At 35.3% G+C, this 20,396-nt stretch overlaps 1 protein-coding gene across 4 annotated transcripts in view; it reads right to left on the reverse strand.

Annotated features, from left to right (window-relative positions):
- Positions 1 to 20,396, reverse strand: part of STXBP5L (syntaxin binding protein 5L) — a 184,634-nt gene that overhangs the window by 110,836 nt on the left and 53,402 nt on the right. For all 4 annotated transcript variants that reach the window (XM_088051631.1, XM_014253302.2, XM_088051630.1 and 1 more), the window contains exons 3-4: positions 4,566 to 4,647; positions 2,456 to 2,556 (exon numbers count right to left, since the gene is read on the reverse strand). In XM_088051631.1, coding sequence (XP_087907757.1) covers positions 2,456 to 2,556; positions 4,566 to 4,647 — 183 coding nt within the window. The remainder of the gene's footprint in view (positions 1 to 2,455; positions 2,557 to 4,565; positions 4,648 to 20,396) is intronic.

The raw sequence follows: 20,396 nt of genomic DNA on the forward strand, positions 1-20,396 counted from the left end.
TCTCAATTCAATATGAATCTTGCCTTCTCTTAACCCCAACCCTGCAAGAGGAGAGGGGAGGATGAAAATAAAATATTTTTAACTATTCCCACAGTGAGGAAAACATTACTTTTTGGAAGACAGATCTTTTAATTTCTTTAAGAAAATCAATTCTGATCTTATCACTTTATCATCTTCTCAAGTTCCCCTTACATCCATTTTGTCATTGATTTCATATAGCTAAGGCAACCATTATTTCATTCACTATTCTCTGACCATCACATAATTTAGAGCTTTGGTTCTCTTAACACAAAAAATGTATTCAGAAAAAATGAAAGTTCTCTTTTAGACTTAGCACTGTAGGCATATAAACATTCCAGATGGAGAGGGTTAATTAGAGCTTTAGCCTTACTTTTTTTGCTACTTGCCCAGAGGCTTATGTTGAATTTTACATACTAAATGTGTAATTGAGCTTAGAAAATTGAAAGCTAAATGATTTAAAATAAATTTATGTGGATTAAAATAAAAAGAAAATATAGTAAAAATGAAGAGATTTAATTCTGAAGCCAAGTGCTTGAATAATAAAAAAAAAATAATCAGAACCTTAGGGCTTTGCTAGAGAACCCTGAGAAGAAATGAACTGCCTGCAATGTTATTTCTTCATATTTATGGAAAACTGTCTTTTAATTTAGAACTGGACTTACTGGACTTACTGATATTTGCCTCATAGCCTTTGATGTGCTAATAAAATTATTTAAATGTCAGCATTGAACCAGTTACACACAATACACATAAAAGAACAGTATTTTTTTACTCACAACTTACTAGATTTTGATAAAAGGCAGTATAGTTAGCTCTGCATTAGTTACAAATAACTTTAATTCTCAGATCCTACTTGCACCTCAGTTCAAAAATGTCATTAGAGAAAATTTAGTTTTAAGCAAAGTTTTCCAGTATTCTAAACAACTTGCTTGCAAATATTTTGCCCTATATTTTAGGGTGTCAGACGAAAGAGAAAATTAGGCAAGTGTGATGATAAATGTTTTGCTCTTAGCAAAGCACAAATGTGTGTGACTTTCTCTTAGCAAGAAATGCTGACAAATTAATGACCGAGATAACAGGTTAATATCCCTGAAGAGAAGGCAGAGATGATCAGAGGCTGCATTCTTACAAGCAGGGATTGGTTAGGTTGTGTGTCAGATTGCTAGCAAGGAGAGCTCGACCAAGATGTACTGGAATAACTGCTATGATATTTAGGTTTAGCAATGACAAATTGTGAATAATGCACCTACCTGATGAGAAAAGCAAGATTCAAACATTTTGCCATAAGTAAAATGATAACTTTCTGTCCAGAAGCAGCTAAAAATGCACACATAAGTTTTCATTTTCCTCTTCCCTCATGCAGTCCCAAACCACTTAATACACTTTTGTTATAGGTTATAAACTCATTGGAATTAGGCTGTGTATTTCCTAAATTATTACACAGTACTTCCCACTACAAATCACGCACCTCAGTGATATTTTAGTGCAAATATGATTTCTATCTGGATAATAAACAACAAAGAAAAATGTATTTCCATAATAATTTTCAGATTTTCTGCAGCTAAAGATTTGATGAGTCTGTTCACAGCTCTGGTGAAGGACTGATATCTTTCCCCACTGCACAAGAAAATATATAGATATCAAAAAAAGTTGCTGCCCCTTAAACACTGAATGCATATACTAAGAGAATGAAAATACAAGTTAAACTTCCAGTTAAAAACAACTGCTGCATTTATGCACTGAATCTTGGTCTCCTAACTACTGTCCTAATTCCTTAATAGAAACTTGGAACTTTTTCTCACTATTAATAGACATGCGGCACTGAAGTTCCGTAACATCACGTTTTACTTGGATGACTAAATACAGATTGAAGTGCTCAGCTCCTGTTGGAGTTTGAAAATTACAACCACTCAATTAATCTATTTTCAGTAAGGATTTCTACAATTAGGTACTGTTAAAGTAAAATTTAGAAAAACACTCTGATTTATTGGACACTTACCAGAGTTTCCCAAATTCACAACCTATTTCTGCTAAACTTCCAGTATTTTACAAAAACAAAAATATTTCAAGGTAAAGAAAATAATTATTACCCTCATACAGCTAGCTGAAGTACTCTGTCTATTACTAAACAACAGTTCAGCCAAAAGTGAGTGCTTGTGTCCAGTTTGAAGAAAAAAACAAATTACTGTTCACAGCAGTTCATGAAAATAGAAGTAAAATGAGGAACATTTTGGCAAAAAGAAGGCCAGATTTTTCTAGTTCCAAGAAAGCTGCAGAAAGAGAAAGTGAAGTTTTTGCTCCATAGAAACAAACCTGAAAGAAAAATATTCAAGGCAAATCTATATCCACCTGTAGAAAGGCAAAATGTATGATAAGAAATCCAGGAAGTGTTATTTTTGTAATGAGATCTTTATTTTGTGTCATATAGTCTTACCTTTCTCTGTTAAATTTCAGAGAATGTAGAATAGCCGGTCGTTTCTGTCGGAGGTTCCACAAATGAAGGGCATCATCTGCACACGCACTGACCAAAGCACCCTAGAGCAGACACAAAATAAAGCAACACATTATTTTTCTGCAGATTCTGTCTTATTCTTACATGATCCTCACTGCTAAAGATCTATCTGTAAAACTGAGTTTATGAAAAATCATTCCTTTTTTCTAGAACAAAAATACTCTACCATAAATAATACACAATTGAATCGATCTGTTAATGTAAACATTTTAAATTAGTACAAGATCAGCCAAAGTTAAATTACAACTCCATCAATTTAAAACTCAAATTAAAACTTTGTACCAAGATTACACAAGCCAACTCTCAAGACTTTCCACATACACAGAAAGATTAACAAAATGGAAAAACCTTACTGAAAAAAGTGAGTGTATAGGATGTAACTGAAGGATAAAGGGATTGGTCATGCATGGGCACACACATGACAGTGCCAAGCACAGCTTAGTGGTCATATCAAGGCAAGATGAAAATTCAAAACTGGAACTGTGAAAAGAGGGTGCAGATAAGAAAGCAGGGACAGGTAGCAAGAGGACAGGACGTAGGAAGAACTAAGAGATGTAGACAGAAGGACAGAGTCTTTAGCACAGATCAGAAATACTCTGGTTCTGCTTGTGGCGTCCCAAAAATGGTCATCTTTCAAAACCCAGGCCTTTATCTGACTGAGAAGCTTGGAGTCAACTTCTACCTGCTTTTGACTTCCTTTCTCCTCACCACAGAACATTGATGACATGTGAGAATTACCTGCAGGGGAAGCTCCCTACTACTCCAGCAGTGGTTTAGTATACTTACACCTCAGATCAGGCCAGGCACAGATCTAGCCTTGTGTAATACCATTGCAGAGAGGAACAGATTGCCCAAACACAAGGCAATGCTTTTTACTGAGGAAGGGCAAAGATATAACTGGAAAGATTAGTTCCTGCTATCTATGACTGACTGACAATCTTCTCTAATCCTAGCAAATGTTCTTTTCAACACTGACCTATGCAAATGAAATTTACAGGGGTGAGACTTCTCTAATACAGTATAATCCATGCTTTAATTCTCATCTCCCAAAGAGTCAGAAAGACTGTCCACCACAGCAACCAAATTAATCCCATGTATTAGGGGGTTTGCTGGTCATCCATGAAAAGAAAATATTGATTCAAACTTTGTCCTTCCTGTTCTCATCCCTGCATTCCTCTTAAGAATTTCACCATTCTGTTTCTAAAGCTTCAGTCCTGCCTCCTCAGTGTCTGTGGTTCAGTTACTTTTTCCAAATAGATGTAGGAAAAAATAAATATTTTTCAGGTTTAAAAAAGTCATAAAACTAAAACTCTTCCCCTGTGAAGTTCTAAGATCTTCCCATTTACAAAGAGGACTTGAAACTGTCAGAAGTTTTTCCTTATGTCATGGGAGAAAATTAATCAAAACTGAACTAAGATTTGGCCAACTTCTAAGGTCTTAAAAAAAAGTCCCCTCTGATTTGTATTCACCAGAAAGTCTTCTTGCCTATTCCCATCTTCACAACCTTCTGCACAGACCAAGCTATAATCTGGTACTGTTTCTTCATGTTGTCTAAATTTGATTTTGACAAACCATTTACAAAGACTAAGCATGATGGCTTGATTAACAATCCCTGCAATTGCTTTGCATTGCTTCATGCAATACCATATCCTCAAATATTGAGTTTTCAGCCAATAATTATCAATATATTTTGACAGAAAGATTTAGCTCATTTATTAATTTCTATTTGAACCAGGACTGTGCATCATATTTAGTAACTTAATGGGTTTTACATCATTTTACACACATTCATGTATTTACTGCCTTTTGTTAGGTATTTTAAACTGATGTATAGGAAAGCAATGCTTTTCCCTGAGTGCAGTACCATAAATATTCTTCTAAAAGGCTGTATGTTGAATGTCCTCTGGATGTACACCACTTACTTCTTGGCACAATTTGTCAGTGGGAGAAGTTATATCACTCAATTACAATAACATGAATTGACTTATGCAACTAAATGTATACAGAAGAATCTGAGTAAATATGTCCTTACCTCATTGATTAAGAACTGGAGCTGCAGAACTGCAGCACCACTTTCATGCTGGCAGTAGCAATCAACACCAGGCCTGCCCAATCTGTTGCCATCAAAGTCAAGGATTCTAACATTACTGTTATCACCAGAAGTAAAGAGGGAAAGAAAGAACTACCAATTAAACTCTAATTAACCTTTAATTAACCTCAATTCTTCTTGCTTTCTGTAAAACAAAAGAATTCATGCTGACATTCCACTATTCTAATTAAAGTACCAACATCAGCAGCCTGAAACATGCAACTGTGAGTATTCTGTTCTTGCCCATTTTTTTTTCCTGTGAAACAAAGTACATGAATTAACACATAAATTCAGCAGATGCATCTTTAATTTATTTTTATACATTATTGGTTTATATAACACATGAATGTAACAGATTTTGGAACTTATCAAGACTGGCCATATAATGAATATAGATCTTTATCCATTGTCTTCATGTCTTTTTCTGTGCATGCTAAATTGTCATCTCCCTAACTTAGAGGATGATGGTCATTCCCATCTGAGTCAGAGACTCTAGCAAGAAACTGTTTTTCTAGAAAATTACTGAAGATCACAAGTAAAACAAAAGGAGAAATACAAAATATATTATTAGCAACCATATGAAAACACCACATATTCAAAATATCAGGATTATTATTGGAAACAATATTTTACAACATAGAGCTTGATCTACTTGTAATATATAATCATATTAGCATATTGTAAGATCCCGACCAAAAGAAGCCCACTTATTTTAGCTGCAGTTAAATGTCAGAATCTTTACTTCCCCTTTCACAGGAGAAAGATGTACAGTAAACCATTCCAATATTGGCCTCCAGAAAGTATAATCCATTAATTAGCAAATTTGAGGTTTAGAAGTTCCAAGTATTAAGCAATTGCTCTTTCAATTGTTAAATAAGCAGCTTTAATGGGTACCAGTAACCTTGAGAGACCTGAACTCTACTCTTGATTTTGTCAACTGGTCTGTTGGATAACTTTAAGGGAAAAAAATTTTTTTTCTTACCTGAGCCTTCATTTCTCTATTTGTAAGATGGAGATGAAAAGTTGTGTATAAAACACTGTAACTACATTCCAGAACAGCAAGGGAGGGCAAAAGAAGTAACTCCATTTGCTGCTTGTTCCCAAACTGTAGTCATGGATACAATAATAACTGACAAAATAATAAAAAACCTGAATCTTTTAAACAACCTATTCAAAATAGACAATAAAGATCTATTGTAGTCCAAGGCACTTTCTAAGAGTTGATGGTAATCCTCTGGTCCATTCTGAATGACTGTTCTGTGGCACTCTTTTTTTTTTAACATTTAACAACCACTTCTTGTGACGTGAGAAAAGGTACCAAAACCAATCAAGCAAGTAACCAACCCACCTGGGATTTCAGGCTAACTGGAACTTTTAACAGGTAAGTTCTTTCCTTTTAACCTGAGTTTAATACTCAGTACAAATACATGGCACCACTTAATGATTGTCCTTAACGAAAACTAGAACTGCATTGCCCTGATGAAGCGTCTGTCGACCCTTCAGCATCAGTATCACACTAAGTCAGTTTTCTAGGAAACATCCTAACAAAGTAAATGATTTCACTCAGCATATCCCAAACAAATAAAGCACTCTCCAAAAATTCACATTTATATGCATCAGTGTTCACCCTGAAATACAAATTACTAAAGTACTCACAAATTACTAAAATAAGAGAGAAATTGTGCTGTCTGCTTCATTCTGGCCAGTTGCCCTGAAGTGAGAACTGATGCTTAAATAGCAGCATTAGCACTGACTGCTGGTGGTTTTCAAACATTCTGGGAGCTGCAGTGAGGTCCCTCCAGCAGAAGGAGCTGAAGAGATATGATGACTTGGCACATGTTCTTGGCACTTGAGCCCATCTTCTGCAAATTCTGTGTTTTGCTGCCAAGCATGGAGAAGTACAACCTTACCTCATCAAATCTTTTCATAGCAGTGTATTACAACAGGATATACAGCAGAAGAAATACCTACAGTTCAGGCTTTGGATTGACTTTATTCTTTTTACTTTTTTTCATTAAATCATGACTCTGCTATCAGGGAGAATGGAGTATCTCTGAGGATATTAAAAGTGGGACCAATACATATAAATACTGCAAAGTAGACACCATGGGTTTCAAGAATAAAAGCTAGTCACTATCTTCTCTCTTATCAGTATGTTGGATCTCCCAGGGGCCTTCAAAGCCATGTCAGATTATCCTAATTTACAGATAAAAGGGAAGAAGATGAAAACTAAGTCTGGATGTCTTTTGGGATATAGAGTGAAACAAGCAGAATTAGAATTTTGTACATCAAGTAGTAAAACTATGACAGTAATAACATTCTAAAAGAAAAGCATTCTTTCTGAAAACTACATTTAATCCTGGTTTTAAGATCTGTGAAAGTGAAACAGGATTTTTTTTCTCTTCATTCACTTGTATGCAACACCTTTCATTGAGTGTTTCAACATTCTGATATTCCAAAGCTTATAATTACTTGGGAAAAAATTGGTTGCTAAGATGACTAATTTTAAGTACTTGGATTCATCTTCCAAGATGCAGACTTCCATGACAGCATAATGCATTAGTAACCAAGAATTTACACTCTCACGTCCTGGAAATCAAAGTTGCCAGTGAATGATTACATTCATGATGAGAGGTAACAGTGACCAAATCTTTTCATAGCATGATCTTTGACCACTTTCCACAGTACCCCACAGCTTTTTTCTTCCATGACTCATTTTCACTATGTGATACACACACATCTGATGTGTCTCATTCTTCTCAGAGGTTAGTACTAATGGAATCCAAAGACTTGCAAGTCTTTGGTGTTCACTGAGAACCAGAAGTGCAGATACTTCAGAATTGACTCATGAAGTTGAGACCAGTGTCACTTGCAGCAAGTATTTAACTTCTTAGGATCAGAAGGGGATGAGGTAGGACATGTTTTCCTTCATCAAGACAGTGACTCTTTAGTAGCGTGAGATGAAATCTTTTGGCAATAACATGGACTGCAGTCTGATTCATTCCTCTTTGCAGGGGCAAGGAAGTGAAGATACAGTGTCATAAAGAACCTCCTTCCAAGGCAGCTAGCAGATATCCCCCGTCAAGTAAAAACTCCTAAATCACATATGGCACCTTTTTCATAACCAAATCTCTTCCATAGAAGAAAATGACACCAAGCTATGTAAATAAGCAGCTCTAACTTTTTTTGAGTACTTAACTAACTTCTTCCATGACTAAGAGCAATTTATGGACACAAATGAACATTACAGCAAAGGGTTATAATTATTAAGCAGAAACCATGGTCTTACATCTACTATTTTATTAAAATGATACACACCGAAATGGGAAATCTCCATTTACAGCCTCTCCTTTAAAACATTTGGGAATTGTGGGGTGTTGCAAAAGCAGCATTGCTGCTCAGAGTCCTTGTCATCTGATCTGTACTGACTGGTACATGTTTGAGTAGGACTATACAGCACCTCAAGAGCAGATGCTTGTGGGCTGGTGTTACTCCATTACATAAACCAACTGCAGCATTGACTTAGGCTATAACTTGAATATAGGGTGGCTTTTTCTTGCAGAAGACTTATTCCACTGAATTGAGTGATTTATCAGTTTAAAAAGCACCAACAGATTTATCTAAATAATCAAGTATTACAATGATCAAAGAATTCAATCACAACACTGACCAACTAAACCAACCAGAAGGTTTGTCAGCTGTATCCGTGTCACAGGATGGATCTTGTCAAAAGATAACGATTATGGAAACAGCACCTTTAGCACCTAGATTTGCAGTTTTGTACATAGCTACTTTCAGTTCCTGGAATACATATTTTTACAGTTCCCTCATGGAGTTTCTCCAAGTCTCATATACATTAATTTTCTGTCTACTAAGGACAGTGCATATTCTGGTAGAAATTAATGCCAGAGCCCTAAGTCCTAAATAAATGCCAAAGTCCTAAGTAAAAAACTAGGGTTCAAACTGATTTTTTCTCTCTTTACATGAGATATTCTATGTTTTGATTTCTGAAGTGTATTGCTTCTGTGGTTTGTTATCCTCACTATTAAGAATGTCATACTATATGTGGACTCAATACATTTAGCTTTAGTTTCAAGCTTTTGCATCTCATTACATCTTTTTATGCTAAATTAAATACCTTCATATTAGCAGAAGTTTCCTGCTTTGAAAGCTGTATCTTATCCATCTTCTTCATAAATAAAAGCAAAATACTTTGAGATCCTTTGCTTTCATGTCACCACCAATTTTCTTAGTTTTGAATAGCTCCTGTGTGTTTTCAAACATAGTCTAGTATCACTAAAGGACACGGAATGATTCACACAAACATGTCTCAGTGGTATGACAGGAAAAGAAGCAACTTTATTTTCTGACTCCAGTATTTATAGATTCTCGGCAATGACCAGGGATTGGATAATTAACTTACCACCTTCCCAGTCACACTGGTCATGCAAAACATCCATCAAAGGCCGTTTCTTAGAAGGAATGTATAAACAACTTATGTTTATAGTTGCATTCCTGGGAAAGTAACTAAAACTATGAAAACAAGATCAGAAGGTTTAGTTTTCAGTACGACATCTCACCCTTTCTTCTTTAAAAAAAGAAAAAGAAAGATGAACAGAGAAAATGAACAATATTCTAAACAATCAAAAAGAAATCACAAAGAAAATAAACAATGTTCTAAACAATCAGAAGGCTCTAGTTTCAGGGGGATAGTCTAGAATGTGTGCACAACTTCTTTCAAGTCTCAAAATCAAAGCCACACATCATCTTAGTAATGGTTTCTTTAATACAATCTAAAAACACAGATTGCATTTTGTAATTTCTTATATTCAATACAGTTTTTTAATAGATGTACCACATGTTTATTAAAATAACAAATTGGGAAATCATACTGGTTTTGGTTTTTGAGACTTCTCCATTGCTCTTCAAAAAATGAGCGCCTGCTATGAAGCTCCATTCTGACAACTGCTTGTAGCTGAGCTCACTGAATTCCTTACAAAGGACACACAACATATTCCTACCTTTATGGCCTTCCATTTGCTGTAGATTCATTGGGCGCTGCTTCATTAAACAATATCTTTGTGGGTTTTGTTTTGAGCATAGAAGGTTTGGTTTTACAATGAGCTTCATTCTGTCTGCAGTTCATTCAGCTGGTTAAATAAATAGCTCTCTTTTTTCTCTCCACTATGAAAAGGTGAAATACTGCTGCACTTGGCTGCTATCTTAGGATGCTGGATGTGAAATCTTTCATAAATGCAAACATTTTAACACCAATAAACATGAGATTTTGGTCTATCTTCATCTTGTTTACTTTTGACCTTCATCTTGTTTACTTTTCTTGACATAGATTTCTCTGTTTATACATACGAATTATGTAAGAGTTAATATCAGGAACAGTTAAATATTCATTATTATCTTTACTGGCTGAAAAATTTGCTTTTAGAAAATCTTTGATTTCTTCCAGGTTAAACCTCATAGATTGCTTGTATTTAATCATATAACTCTATACACTGGAAGCCATTTTATTTCCCAAAGTATCTGCAGATACCATGAGAATAAGCAAAACTCATAGGGCTACATATTTTAATTTCTTCTGAATAAGACTGCCTTTCAAGGTCTTTGTCATTTTGAGAATTATCTGTTCCAGAAACAGATTACAAACGCAGTCAACATGTGATTGAACTCAATCAACCCTAAACTTGAAGTAGTACATTGTGAAAAGCAGTTACTCAGAGGTACTGACTCTAGCAATGTTTCACAAATAACACAAAATCATAGAATCATAGAATGGCTTGGGTTGGAAGGGACCTTCAAGATTATCCAGCTCACATGTAGGTGAATAATTTCCCATTCCATTTGTGGAGTATCAATAATTTTAAATTTCCTTTTGCATATGCATATATACACACACATACACACACATACAATGATTAACAGAAACTACCTAGTGCTAAATTCATCCCCAGAAGATAAGTAATTTAGCTGTTATTCTGTAAGAGTTCCATATTGCCAGTGAGCTACACTGAAAGATTTGTATTTTGAGGTTGTACTTCATGCAGTAATAAAAAAAACAACATTAAAAGGTTGCATTTACAGTGGGCTTCCTCTTTCTTCCCAGGCAGTCATAAACCTCAACAAGCTCACTGACATACACAGATAAAAACAAGAAAGGCAACACTGAATGAAAACTGGAATCCATGGAAGTGAGAGAAGAGTATAATTAATTATATTCACAGGGGCCAATGTTTCAGAGCCATTTACCAGTGCAGACACCAGTTCAGTCAAAAGCATGACAAATATGGGAACAGGAGGAACATGCCTGTTTGCAAACCTATCCAGTAAAAACCTACAGAGGGAATAAGCTGGGACAGAATAATACTCTTCCCCTAATGCACACTGGAGGTTATGGAAAACTAAACAGACACAAATGAGAGGGCTGTGTGTTCCAAAGCCAGAAAAGTTAGTTGAACATAACCAAGATCCTGAGCAACAACCTACAGAGATATAGATAAAAAATTTGATAACACCACAGCATTTGATTCAATGTGCTGCCTTTTAAGAGGACTATGCAAATCATACCATTTGCTGCCCATCTGTTTGCAGTGGGCGCAGATGGTAGTCTAACACACTCTGTCTTACCAAAGAAACCAAGCAGGTAGCCTTAACTCAGCCATTTTGATTTGCTTTCCTTCTCAGCCTTCAGGCATTAATAATTAACACAGTATTTGCTCCATGTGGGTCTGTACACCCAGAACACACACAGGCAGACGCAGGTTATCACATGTGCAGTCACTGATGACAAATGCATCCATCTATAATGGTTTCATACTAAACTAATACCACATTGGTGCATTTAAAACTAAAGCACCAATGTTGTATTAGTATTTGTTTTCCCTGGTTTTGTACGCTTCTGCCAATGAATTTACTAATAACATATTTAGAGAAAGTTTAAGGAATTTTTGTTTGTGCTCTTCAAGCAAAAATGAAAGACTATATAAACTGTACATAAGGTCAAAACGTAGTATTTTTCATCTTGTTCTTCAACAGAGATTTTTTCTAATGTTTGTTGAATTTTTAGTGATTAGTAACAGAGATTACAAGGTGCAGATTTTCTTCATAGCTGCCAATTATGAAGAACAACTGGTGACAACAGAGGATAGACTGAAAAGTGATCTTATAATCAGTCTTTTGTGAAAAGGTCAAAAGACCTATTGAAGCAAATGTAACTAAAAATAAGAATACATTTTTCCAAATATTAATTCTTCCCAGGGTTGCTATGAAAAAGTTAGACAAGTAAAATAATACATTAAACCTTCATCTATATAGTGACAGAGCTTGAGATACACATTGTGCTTTCTATCTTAAACAGAGACAGCACTTAGCCATTACTGGAAATCTTAAAAGCAAGACTGCTTGTTTTCCCAAATACTACTTCCAGCCCCAACAACCAGACTAGGAACAAAGTGATGAATTCCTATGGTAAATTATGTAGTCTATAGGAGATGGGAGCAAATGATGAAATAATGTTCCCTCTTACAAGAAATCATTCCACTGTTTTGGCTAGTACACACAGAGAAAAGAAGAACTCCATTGTTCAAAGGTGATAGAATAATTAACAGTTGTCACAGTTACTTCTGGCTAATTCTTTGTGCCAGGTACATCACACCAATGAGTCCCACACAGCTCTAGGTCTGTGTTTCATGAGCAATTATGGAATTTTAAGACTAAACCTGCCTTGCACACTGTTGTGTTACTCCAAAGGCAAAGCAGGAGCATTCAGGAGCATATATATGACATATTTATTACAAAATTTTATGGGAAATTTTGTGCTCTGTCCTGCAATAAGAACATCCTAGTGCTAAGATCCTGTCAAAACTGCTTTTATCAATCAATCAACACTGAACTGAAATACTGAAAAGTTTCTACTGAAAAGGTGAGAGAATTCTATACTTCACTGAAAAATTGTGTGCGTCTTTATAAGGCATTCAAAAAAGTCCTTTCAACACAAAATAAATGCTTTCTATAAGCAACTTCTTTTCTTCAAAGTTAAATTCATGATTACCTGCTAAAATAACAACAAAATAATCCCAGAATTAATTAAAAGAAATTTAGTCCCTGAAAATCTTGAGACTACTAGCTATCAAGACCATTAAGAGGTTATGAAAGTGAGGTGATTATGCAATAATAGATAATGAGCAGAGCTTGTATACTGATTGTACACTGACATATTTTCTTGTCAGAACTCAACTTTACAAATAAAATTAAATAATCATTCTGTTAAATTTTCTGATTGTACTGGAATAAGCAGCAAGGAATAGTTTACAAATGTAACCCCGAGGCTCTAAAGTAAAAGTGGATGGTTTGATGATGCATTTTTTTTGTCTTATTCAGAAATAAATCAGAAAATTGCCATGCATCACAGATCATTTTAGTTTAACTGAGAGATCCAGTTATACTTGGGAGATATATTATGCAAGGGCATTTTGGTCAGAAAAAATTACACCAACACACAGGTACCAATGCATTGGGAAAGAGAGCATCTGATCTTGTCTCAGGCTTTAGAATTGGTAAGTAGTTTAGAGATTCATTTGCTTGAGTGTTTGAACATTTCCACTATTCCAAGGAATGTGTCCCATAACATCAATATGCCAATAGAAATAATTTAATTTCAGTGTTTATCCAACCACAAGACAATACAGATGCTGAGGTCATACACCATGTTTTTTTTAGACAGAGCAGTGCTGCCTAAATTAATAAATAATTCCATTACTCCACAGGAAACTGCTCACAGCTTGTTAGTCAGCTGATGAGCAATTCCTCAAATTCATTGACTGCTTCAGCTCTGTTATTATCTATTTAGCACTGGATGATCTCAGGAGGTCTCCGGTACAACACAGAAAAGTACTTCACATTCAAAAACTTATTAAAAGAAGTTCAGTATGTTACTAGGCAGTAATTTCATTCCTGTCCCAGAAAAACAGACAAATGACATTTCTATAAATTCCATTTAGGCTATATTAATATTCAGCTCTTTTGCCAGTCAATATATTTATTTTTGACTCTTAATAAAGGAAGATGTTAATTGAGAATTTCATTTGTTAAGCAAGAATGGTCGTGTAAAGCACACAGGAACACGTGCCATGAATAAAAGCCAAAACTGACAATGAAGCTATTCAAATTTGAGTTACTAAAATTAGAAAAATGTACGAATTTAATTGAAGCATATTTAATTCAGCATTTGACAAAATTTCAATGAAATATCTGGCAAGTTTTATTCTTAGGTTTAGTTCCATATAATTGACACTATAAATATGCCTATGTTGAAAGGCATTTCAAATTATCAGTCAACCTTAAATAGTTTTATTTTCTACTATTGTAACACTCATGTCATTTTTAAGAAAAGATTTCAGCAATGAGATACATGGAAGAGGTGCCTTTTTTTCTTCTAGTCCAAGATACAGTTTAAATGATATCTACATTTATCACTTTTATAACCCTCCTGAGCCACATAATTATTCCATCTGATTTTGAAATAAAGTACAGTATAGACCACAGTTAATCAGACCTTCTATTCAATGAAACAGGTAACCAGCAGCTGGCTAAAATGTATTTCAGGAAGTCTTTTTGGTGTAAATGAGTATGAACTACCATTTTGCCACTCTAAACAGACACTTGTAGATTGTGTTATACAAACTATGTTCATGTTTGATGAACACAGCTGTAAGAAGCATTTATATTTGAATTAAAATTTATAATCACATTAGTTAACATGGGTTAAAACATGAGTAGAGGTTTGAAAATATAGTTAGTGAATACTGAATAAGTTCCAAAGAGAATTTCCATTTTAAGAAAAGACTTACTACTACTGGGAATAAAATAGGACATACCACAAATCTCCCAGGATCCCAGTTTTTTCATGCCAATTACTGAAAATCTGCATGTTTCAGTGAAGCAGGACATGGTTTCAGAACTTACCATACTAATATGGCATTATTTCAGAATAACCCAATTCTTGTTGGACAAGAATCAAGAAGGATCAAAACTACTTCTACATTTCCTTGGCAATTCTAATTAAAAAGACTGAGAGCTCTGCCTCCCTTCGAGGGATTATTCCTTGCAGATTTGGAGAGAACTGAAGCACTGCTACAGCTAAAGTACATCTGGCTCTCCCAGGTAAGAGACACCATGATGGTGCTGCTGGGGGTGGTGGCTCCCAAAAAAATCCAAATTCCTCTCTACAGAATGAGGAGACCTGGTAAAGACTGTGAAGGCTGGATGGTTATCAGTTCAGTTTTCCCACTCCCATGATCTTTGGCAAGATCTGCTGGGTTTGTTATCTCACATCAGGAAGCAGGCCTGCAGCAACAGCCTCAGATCCAGCCCAGAAGGATACACATGATGGACACACCACCAGGGCCTGCTCTCTGCTCAAGACAATGAGAAAAATGCCTTAAGCTCCATCTAATTTGTGTTTCTGCAGTGTGATGTGAGGTAGGAAACGTGCAGGGAAACAAACTGAACAGAGGAAGCAAGATACATTGTAGGTCATCCATTCTACCTCCTGGAGAAGTCCCCATTATAATTTTAATTATTAAGATAGGTTTCATGTAGGGAGAGACAGCTCTTGCAGAGCAATCTACCATACATGTGGCATGAGAAAAAGAGAGGAGAAATGCGGAGCTAAACAGAGAGAAATCCAGCTTCACGGTATACACACACATCAATTGCATGAGCTTCTCCCACATTGATTTTCAGCAGTTGGATGTATTACTCATATGGCCATATTGAAGTTTATCTTTAAACTGTAGTTAGGATAAGAAAAGGAGACGACCAATTAGTTAAAGCCTTTGATTTTCACTAATGTGAAAGTCAAAACAGAAATATTTGGGAAGCTAAACATGGAGATATAGTTTGCTTTGATTTGTGAAACCCTAACAAACATTAGTGACTATTCAGCAACATAAAAGCATTATCTATTCTTTTCCCTTCCACAAACAATAATCACAAAAGTCACATTTCAGTAATTCTATGTTGTCTGCAAGACTTGATATATAAAGATCACCTTTGCATAGTCACCGTTCCTGCACTCCTATAGTCCTGATTTGCTTTTTTACTAAAGAAAATTTACCAATTGAAATGGGAAAAAAAGTAAGTTTTCTTTTTCCAAGTTAAGTTTAGGTTTTTCCAAGCACTGTTCTTCCAAGCTCAACATAAAAACTACCACCCAAAATAATTTTAAGATAGATAAATGAATATAAATACAAAAGTTTGATATGGAGTGACTGGGGAAGAGAGTAATTTATCTCCATTTGACTTCAGTGCACATAAATATTACATTTCTTGAGATGTCTGTCTAGGAAAACAGTAGGGTGATTCTAAATTTGGACACTGGACTGCCCATTTTTGGTTGTTGCATATTTCTTTTTGACTTAATTTACCAAAACAAGCAGTTTTCCAATACTAAAAGCTCAAGAGTCTATCAGCTTTCCAAACAAATATATAATTATTCAAGGATGCTTTGTGTGACCACAATTTATTTGCTAAATCAGTGCAAAAAAATCAGACTGGAAAAGACAGAAGCACACACACACAAACATACTGGGATGGAGAGAAATATTTAAAAGAAGGGGTAAATGGGAAGATATCAAGGCAAGAAGGATGTAATTGATTAGTCCTTGCAAGAGGTGGAGAAATGGGATCATTCCTAGCAGAAAGTCATAAGGAATGGCAGAGAAACAGAAAGTTAACTTTCTGACACTCTCCAGAAAATGTGAGGGGGAGGGAGGACACCAAAAAACCCTAAACAACCTCCCAGTTTTCTTCAACAGAGACTTCTGATGTTGTAATTTTAATACTTTGGAAGGATTCAGAATTTTCAAGAAGTAGGTAAACAGATTTAGAATTTAGGTTTGCCCAAGGAAATGCCAGTGTCTGTACAGATAAAGCAGGAGTTGTACAAGGTCTTCTGAGAATAATGATTTATTAGAACAAGCATTGACAAGATATACTCACAGCTACTGACAATGCTTGGAGGCTTTCTTGTCCAAATTTGTTGATGGATTTCTTTTAAATATGAGATATACTCACATCCTAATATGTGATAAAAATGTAAGGCTGTAGATTGGGTAAAGTTACACAGTTTACATGTTTTACATCTTCGTACTCATTTGTAACTTGAAAACTGAACTGGTTAGGAAGTAAATGGAAAGAGAAGAAATGCCTGTGAAAAGGATGATGTCAAACTGACCACGTTTAAAGGCAAATGTTTATTCTTGCTACATCCCAGCTTCTCTCTGCCAAAGACAGACATCAGAGCTTGAAACTGATGGCTACCTACAACAGCTGCTGTCCTGCAACTTAAGCTATCATTATGTAGAACATGACACTGAATATCTGTACACATTTTTCCACAAGAACATGAAAATCTCACTAAAAGTTCTCTGCTGTTGCATCCCACAGTAAGCTTTCTTTTCAGGTTTGGCTTTGCCAGTGAGTTCAGCTCTATATACTTAAAACTGGTTAATTCCTAAATTGACCTTTGCTATCCAATTTAGTGTCCCATTTTTCTTGTGGCTTACTTTCAGTTTTGTCTGGTTTCAAGCAATCACTCTGGAGAGGAAACTCTAGTTCTACCTAATCAACAAACATTTCCTATACTGATCTTGCTAGGAATAAGAGAACTGCAAACTCACCACACCAAAGCTTTTTCAGGGACTAAAACCTGAATTTTCCTGACTACTAAGATAAAAATGGTTGCTGAATGTGATTTCCATGGTCCCATAACAAAATTACACTTTTTTGTTGTTGTTGTTTTTTTTTTTAATTATGCAATTTTAAATCCCAATCACACAGGCATTTAGATTTCCCAGAGCCTAGCCTGACATTTAGCATTGATATTCACTGCACACTAATCATCAGTCAGATTTATTATTAATGGTACTGTAAAATTGTAGTGATACTGTCAAATTTAAGTGGTCCCCCTGACATTTAAAAAGGATAGATTCAATAATATTTATTGAAAATTAATTAAAGTATCTGACTTTATCTACCTAATAACTATATATTATATATTTCATACATTTTTGATTTAAAACTTATTAACACATCTAAGTCAATACATTAAAGACAATATAAAAAGTGTCTCAGCTTAAGGAAGATTAACTTTTGCACTGACAATCCTACACCATGTTAAAATCAAGGGTTACAAGTGAAAAATATTCTTTTCCTTTACTACCTCATGACAGTAAACGTAATTTTCCTTCATTTCTTCTGAATTACATCTCTGCAACGAGGGTACAGATAATTTATCTGCTGCTCCAACTACTGCACCAATTTTATTTAATCTGCAAAGTACAAGCACTTCTTCTGTTCACTCAATATACACATTACACAATACGTCCCTGCTATATTTGTTGATCCAGAAATTAATTTGCAATGATAAAATTCGTATTTCCTCTATTCTGGCTACTCTGCCCCATTATTACCATAGTCTCTGGTGTCTGAAAGAGCAAAATAGCTTTTTTGATACTTAGAGATTCAGGGGAAAGTATTGTTGTTGTTGTTGTTGTTGGTTTATTTTGTGGGTTTGGGAAGAGTTTTTTTAAAAATAATACAATACCCTAAATTTCTTTGAACTTCAAGACATGCATACCTGTGGATGACCAATGCATTATGCATCCTGCTTTACCTAACAGAATCCAGACACGTGACAACAGTTTTAATGCACTCTATTCCAATGTTTTTAAAACCCTGATTCCTGTGACGAACATTATCTTTGGATACAGAATACTCAGATTCTGGCCATATTTCTTTTGCAATGATACCCCCAGGAATACTGTTCCTTGAGCACAATGCAAATGCTACAGCTGGACCCTGGTTTCAATGCTCTGCTGAAGAGTAGAAATTCTTCAAATGAAGAAAATAGTGAAGAGCAAAGTGACTGCAGTTGTTTACTTAGCAAGGGCCTGGTAAGAAATGCAGGTGGAAAATCAAAAACCAGGGCAGCTCCTTCTCTGTTTTAAGCCTTGTTTGAGTAAAATACCACAAATTCCAAGCTCTGCACTAAGGCACTTTGCATATCAAAGTGTTCTGCCTTAATTTCAGTATGTTTTGACATCTTTGCATGACAGATTATGAAACATGAACCAGATTCATTCTTAATTTTCCAAGACTCTCTCATTTCTTCTAGTGCTGAATCTATTTCAGATCACTGTGCAGCATATCTAGGTAATCTCAAGGTACAAGTAATCAATTACTGATGGTCTAACCAAACCTCTTACTAGAACATCCTTTCAGAATTAGGCCTATTCTATTACCAACTCTAGTTTTACAAATATGCTAGAATTGCTGGATTACCATTAAAAACAATAAGAACAAAAAAACCAGTAGACAAAATACTATCAAAAAAGATTCCTCTGTCTGAAATTAAATTTTCAGAACTAGAATTCTCTGATAGTTAATGGAAAAAAGATAATTTTCTTGGTTGTTGGAGCATGAAAATGTCTAGTCCAACCTCCTGTACTACCTCAATGAATGCAATACTATTTAATAAAAGCCTGTCTGCCAGAAAGACAATAATGTTTAAGATTTCAAGGAATGAAGATCCTATGACTTTTTTTGGTAATTAGTTTCAAAGACTAAGAACACATATTGCTAAAAATATTAAGGCAATTTGTCAGACTTTAATTTCAAGCCACTAATATATTTCTCTGTTACTTTAGAAAATCTTTTCAGTAGCCATTTTATTCCTATGGAAGGACACGTAGAAAGCAGTTAAATCATCATTCCCTCTCCTTTTTCATAAACTAAGTCAGACTGAGATCCTCAAGTCTCTAATTATAACACTTCTTCCAGCCAAGTAATTTTTTGTTTCTCTCCTGTAAATCTATCAAGATTTCTATAGCTGTCTTGTACATTCACAAAAACAAAAAGACAAGGCAAGCGAAAAAGAGAGAAAAAAGTGAAAGCTTCCCTAAAGTCCCAAAAAAAGCATTGCATTCTGGTTATTCAGCCCTTATCTATATTTCACACACTGGTAATTTATATCTCTGCTACAAAATAACTCATCCACCAGTGCAGAATTAAACTGGCAATGTAGCAGTCAACTGTTAAACTTCAGTACCATTAACACACACTCCTGTTGGTAAAGCAATAACCAATTTTCTGAATAACCCTCACATTAAGGTACAGAATCATGAATAGAGAAGCACAACTTGTAATCACCTCTCCAGAAAATGAGACCTGCATTCTGATTCTCCATGGGAGATGATTTCATTAATTTTCTCTTTATCTAAATGGCTGCCTGCTTCATGAGAAGACACCTTGTCCCTGAAGATGAAGCAATTTACTGGTCTCCCAAACATTAAGTCCTGGGGTAGTGAATGTGCCCCAGATTGGAAAAAGTAAATACAAACTCCTTCCCCTCCTGGTAAAGATCCTGTTCTGAGCCATGGAGTTGTGTGGCAGGTATGAAGTCTAGCTGATGCTACTCATGGAAATAACAGAGCTTCTGGGATGATTTGGGCTGCCACCTACAACCAGACTTGTGTGCTTCCTATCTAGGAAGGCTGCCAGAACAACAATGATCTGTAGCCAGTTGGTACGATCCAAGTCTTTGTTATTGTGCAGCAGGGAGAGAGAGACTGACAGATATATTTTTAGGAGACTTTGGGGACAAAAATCTGTCCAAGCAATGTCCAAGCAATGGACAACAATAAGTATTTTGCTCCATCTTCCACCTCTCCCCAACCCTGGCTTCTAAAACAAGTTTAACAT

This window comes from Pseudopodoces humilis, chromosome 2 (assembly GCF_049639895.1).
Source record: "Pseudopodoces humilis isolate 2021_Gansu_Grassland_sample_001 chromosome 2, ASM4963989v1, whole genome shotgun sequence".
NCBI classification, from domain to species: domain Eukaryota; kingdom Metazoa; phylum Chordata; class Aves; order Passeriformes; family Paridae; genus Pseudopodoces; species Pseudopodoces humilis.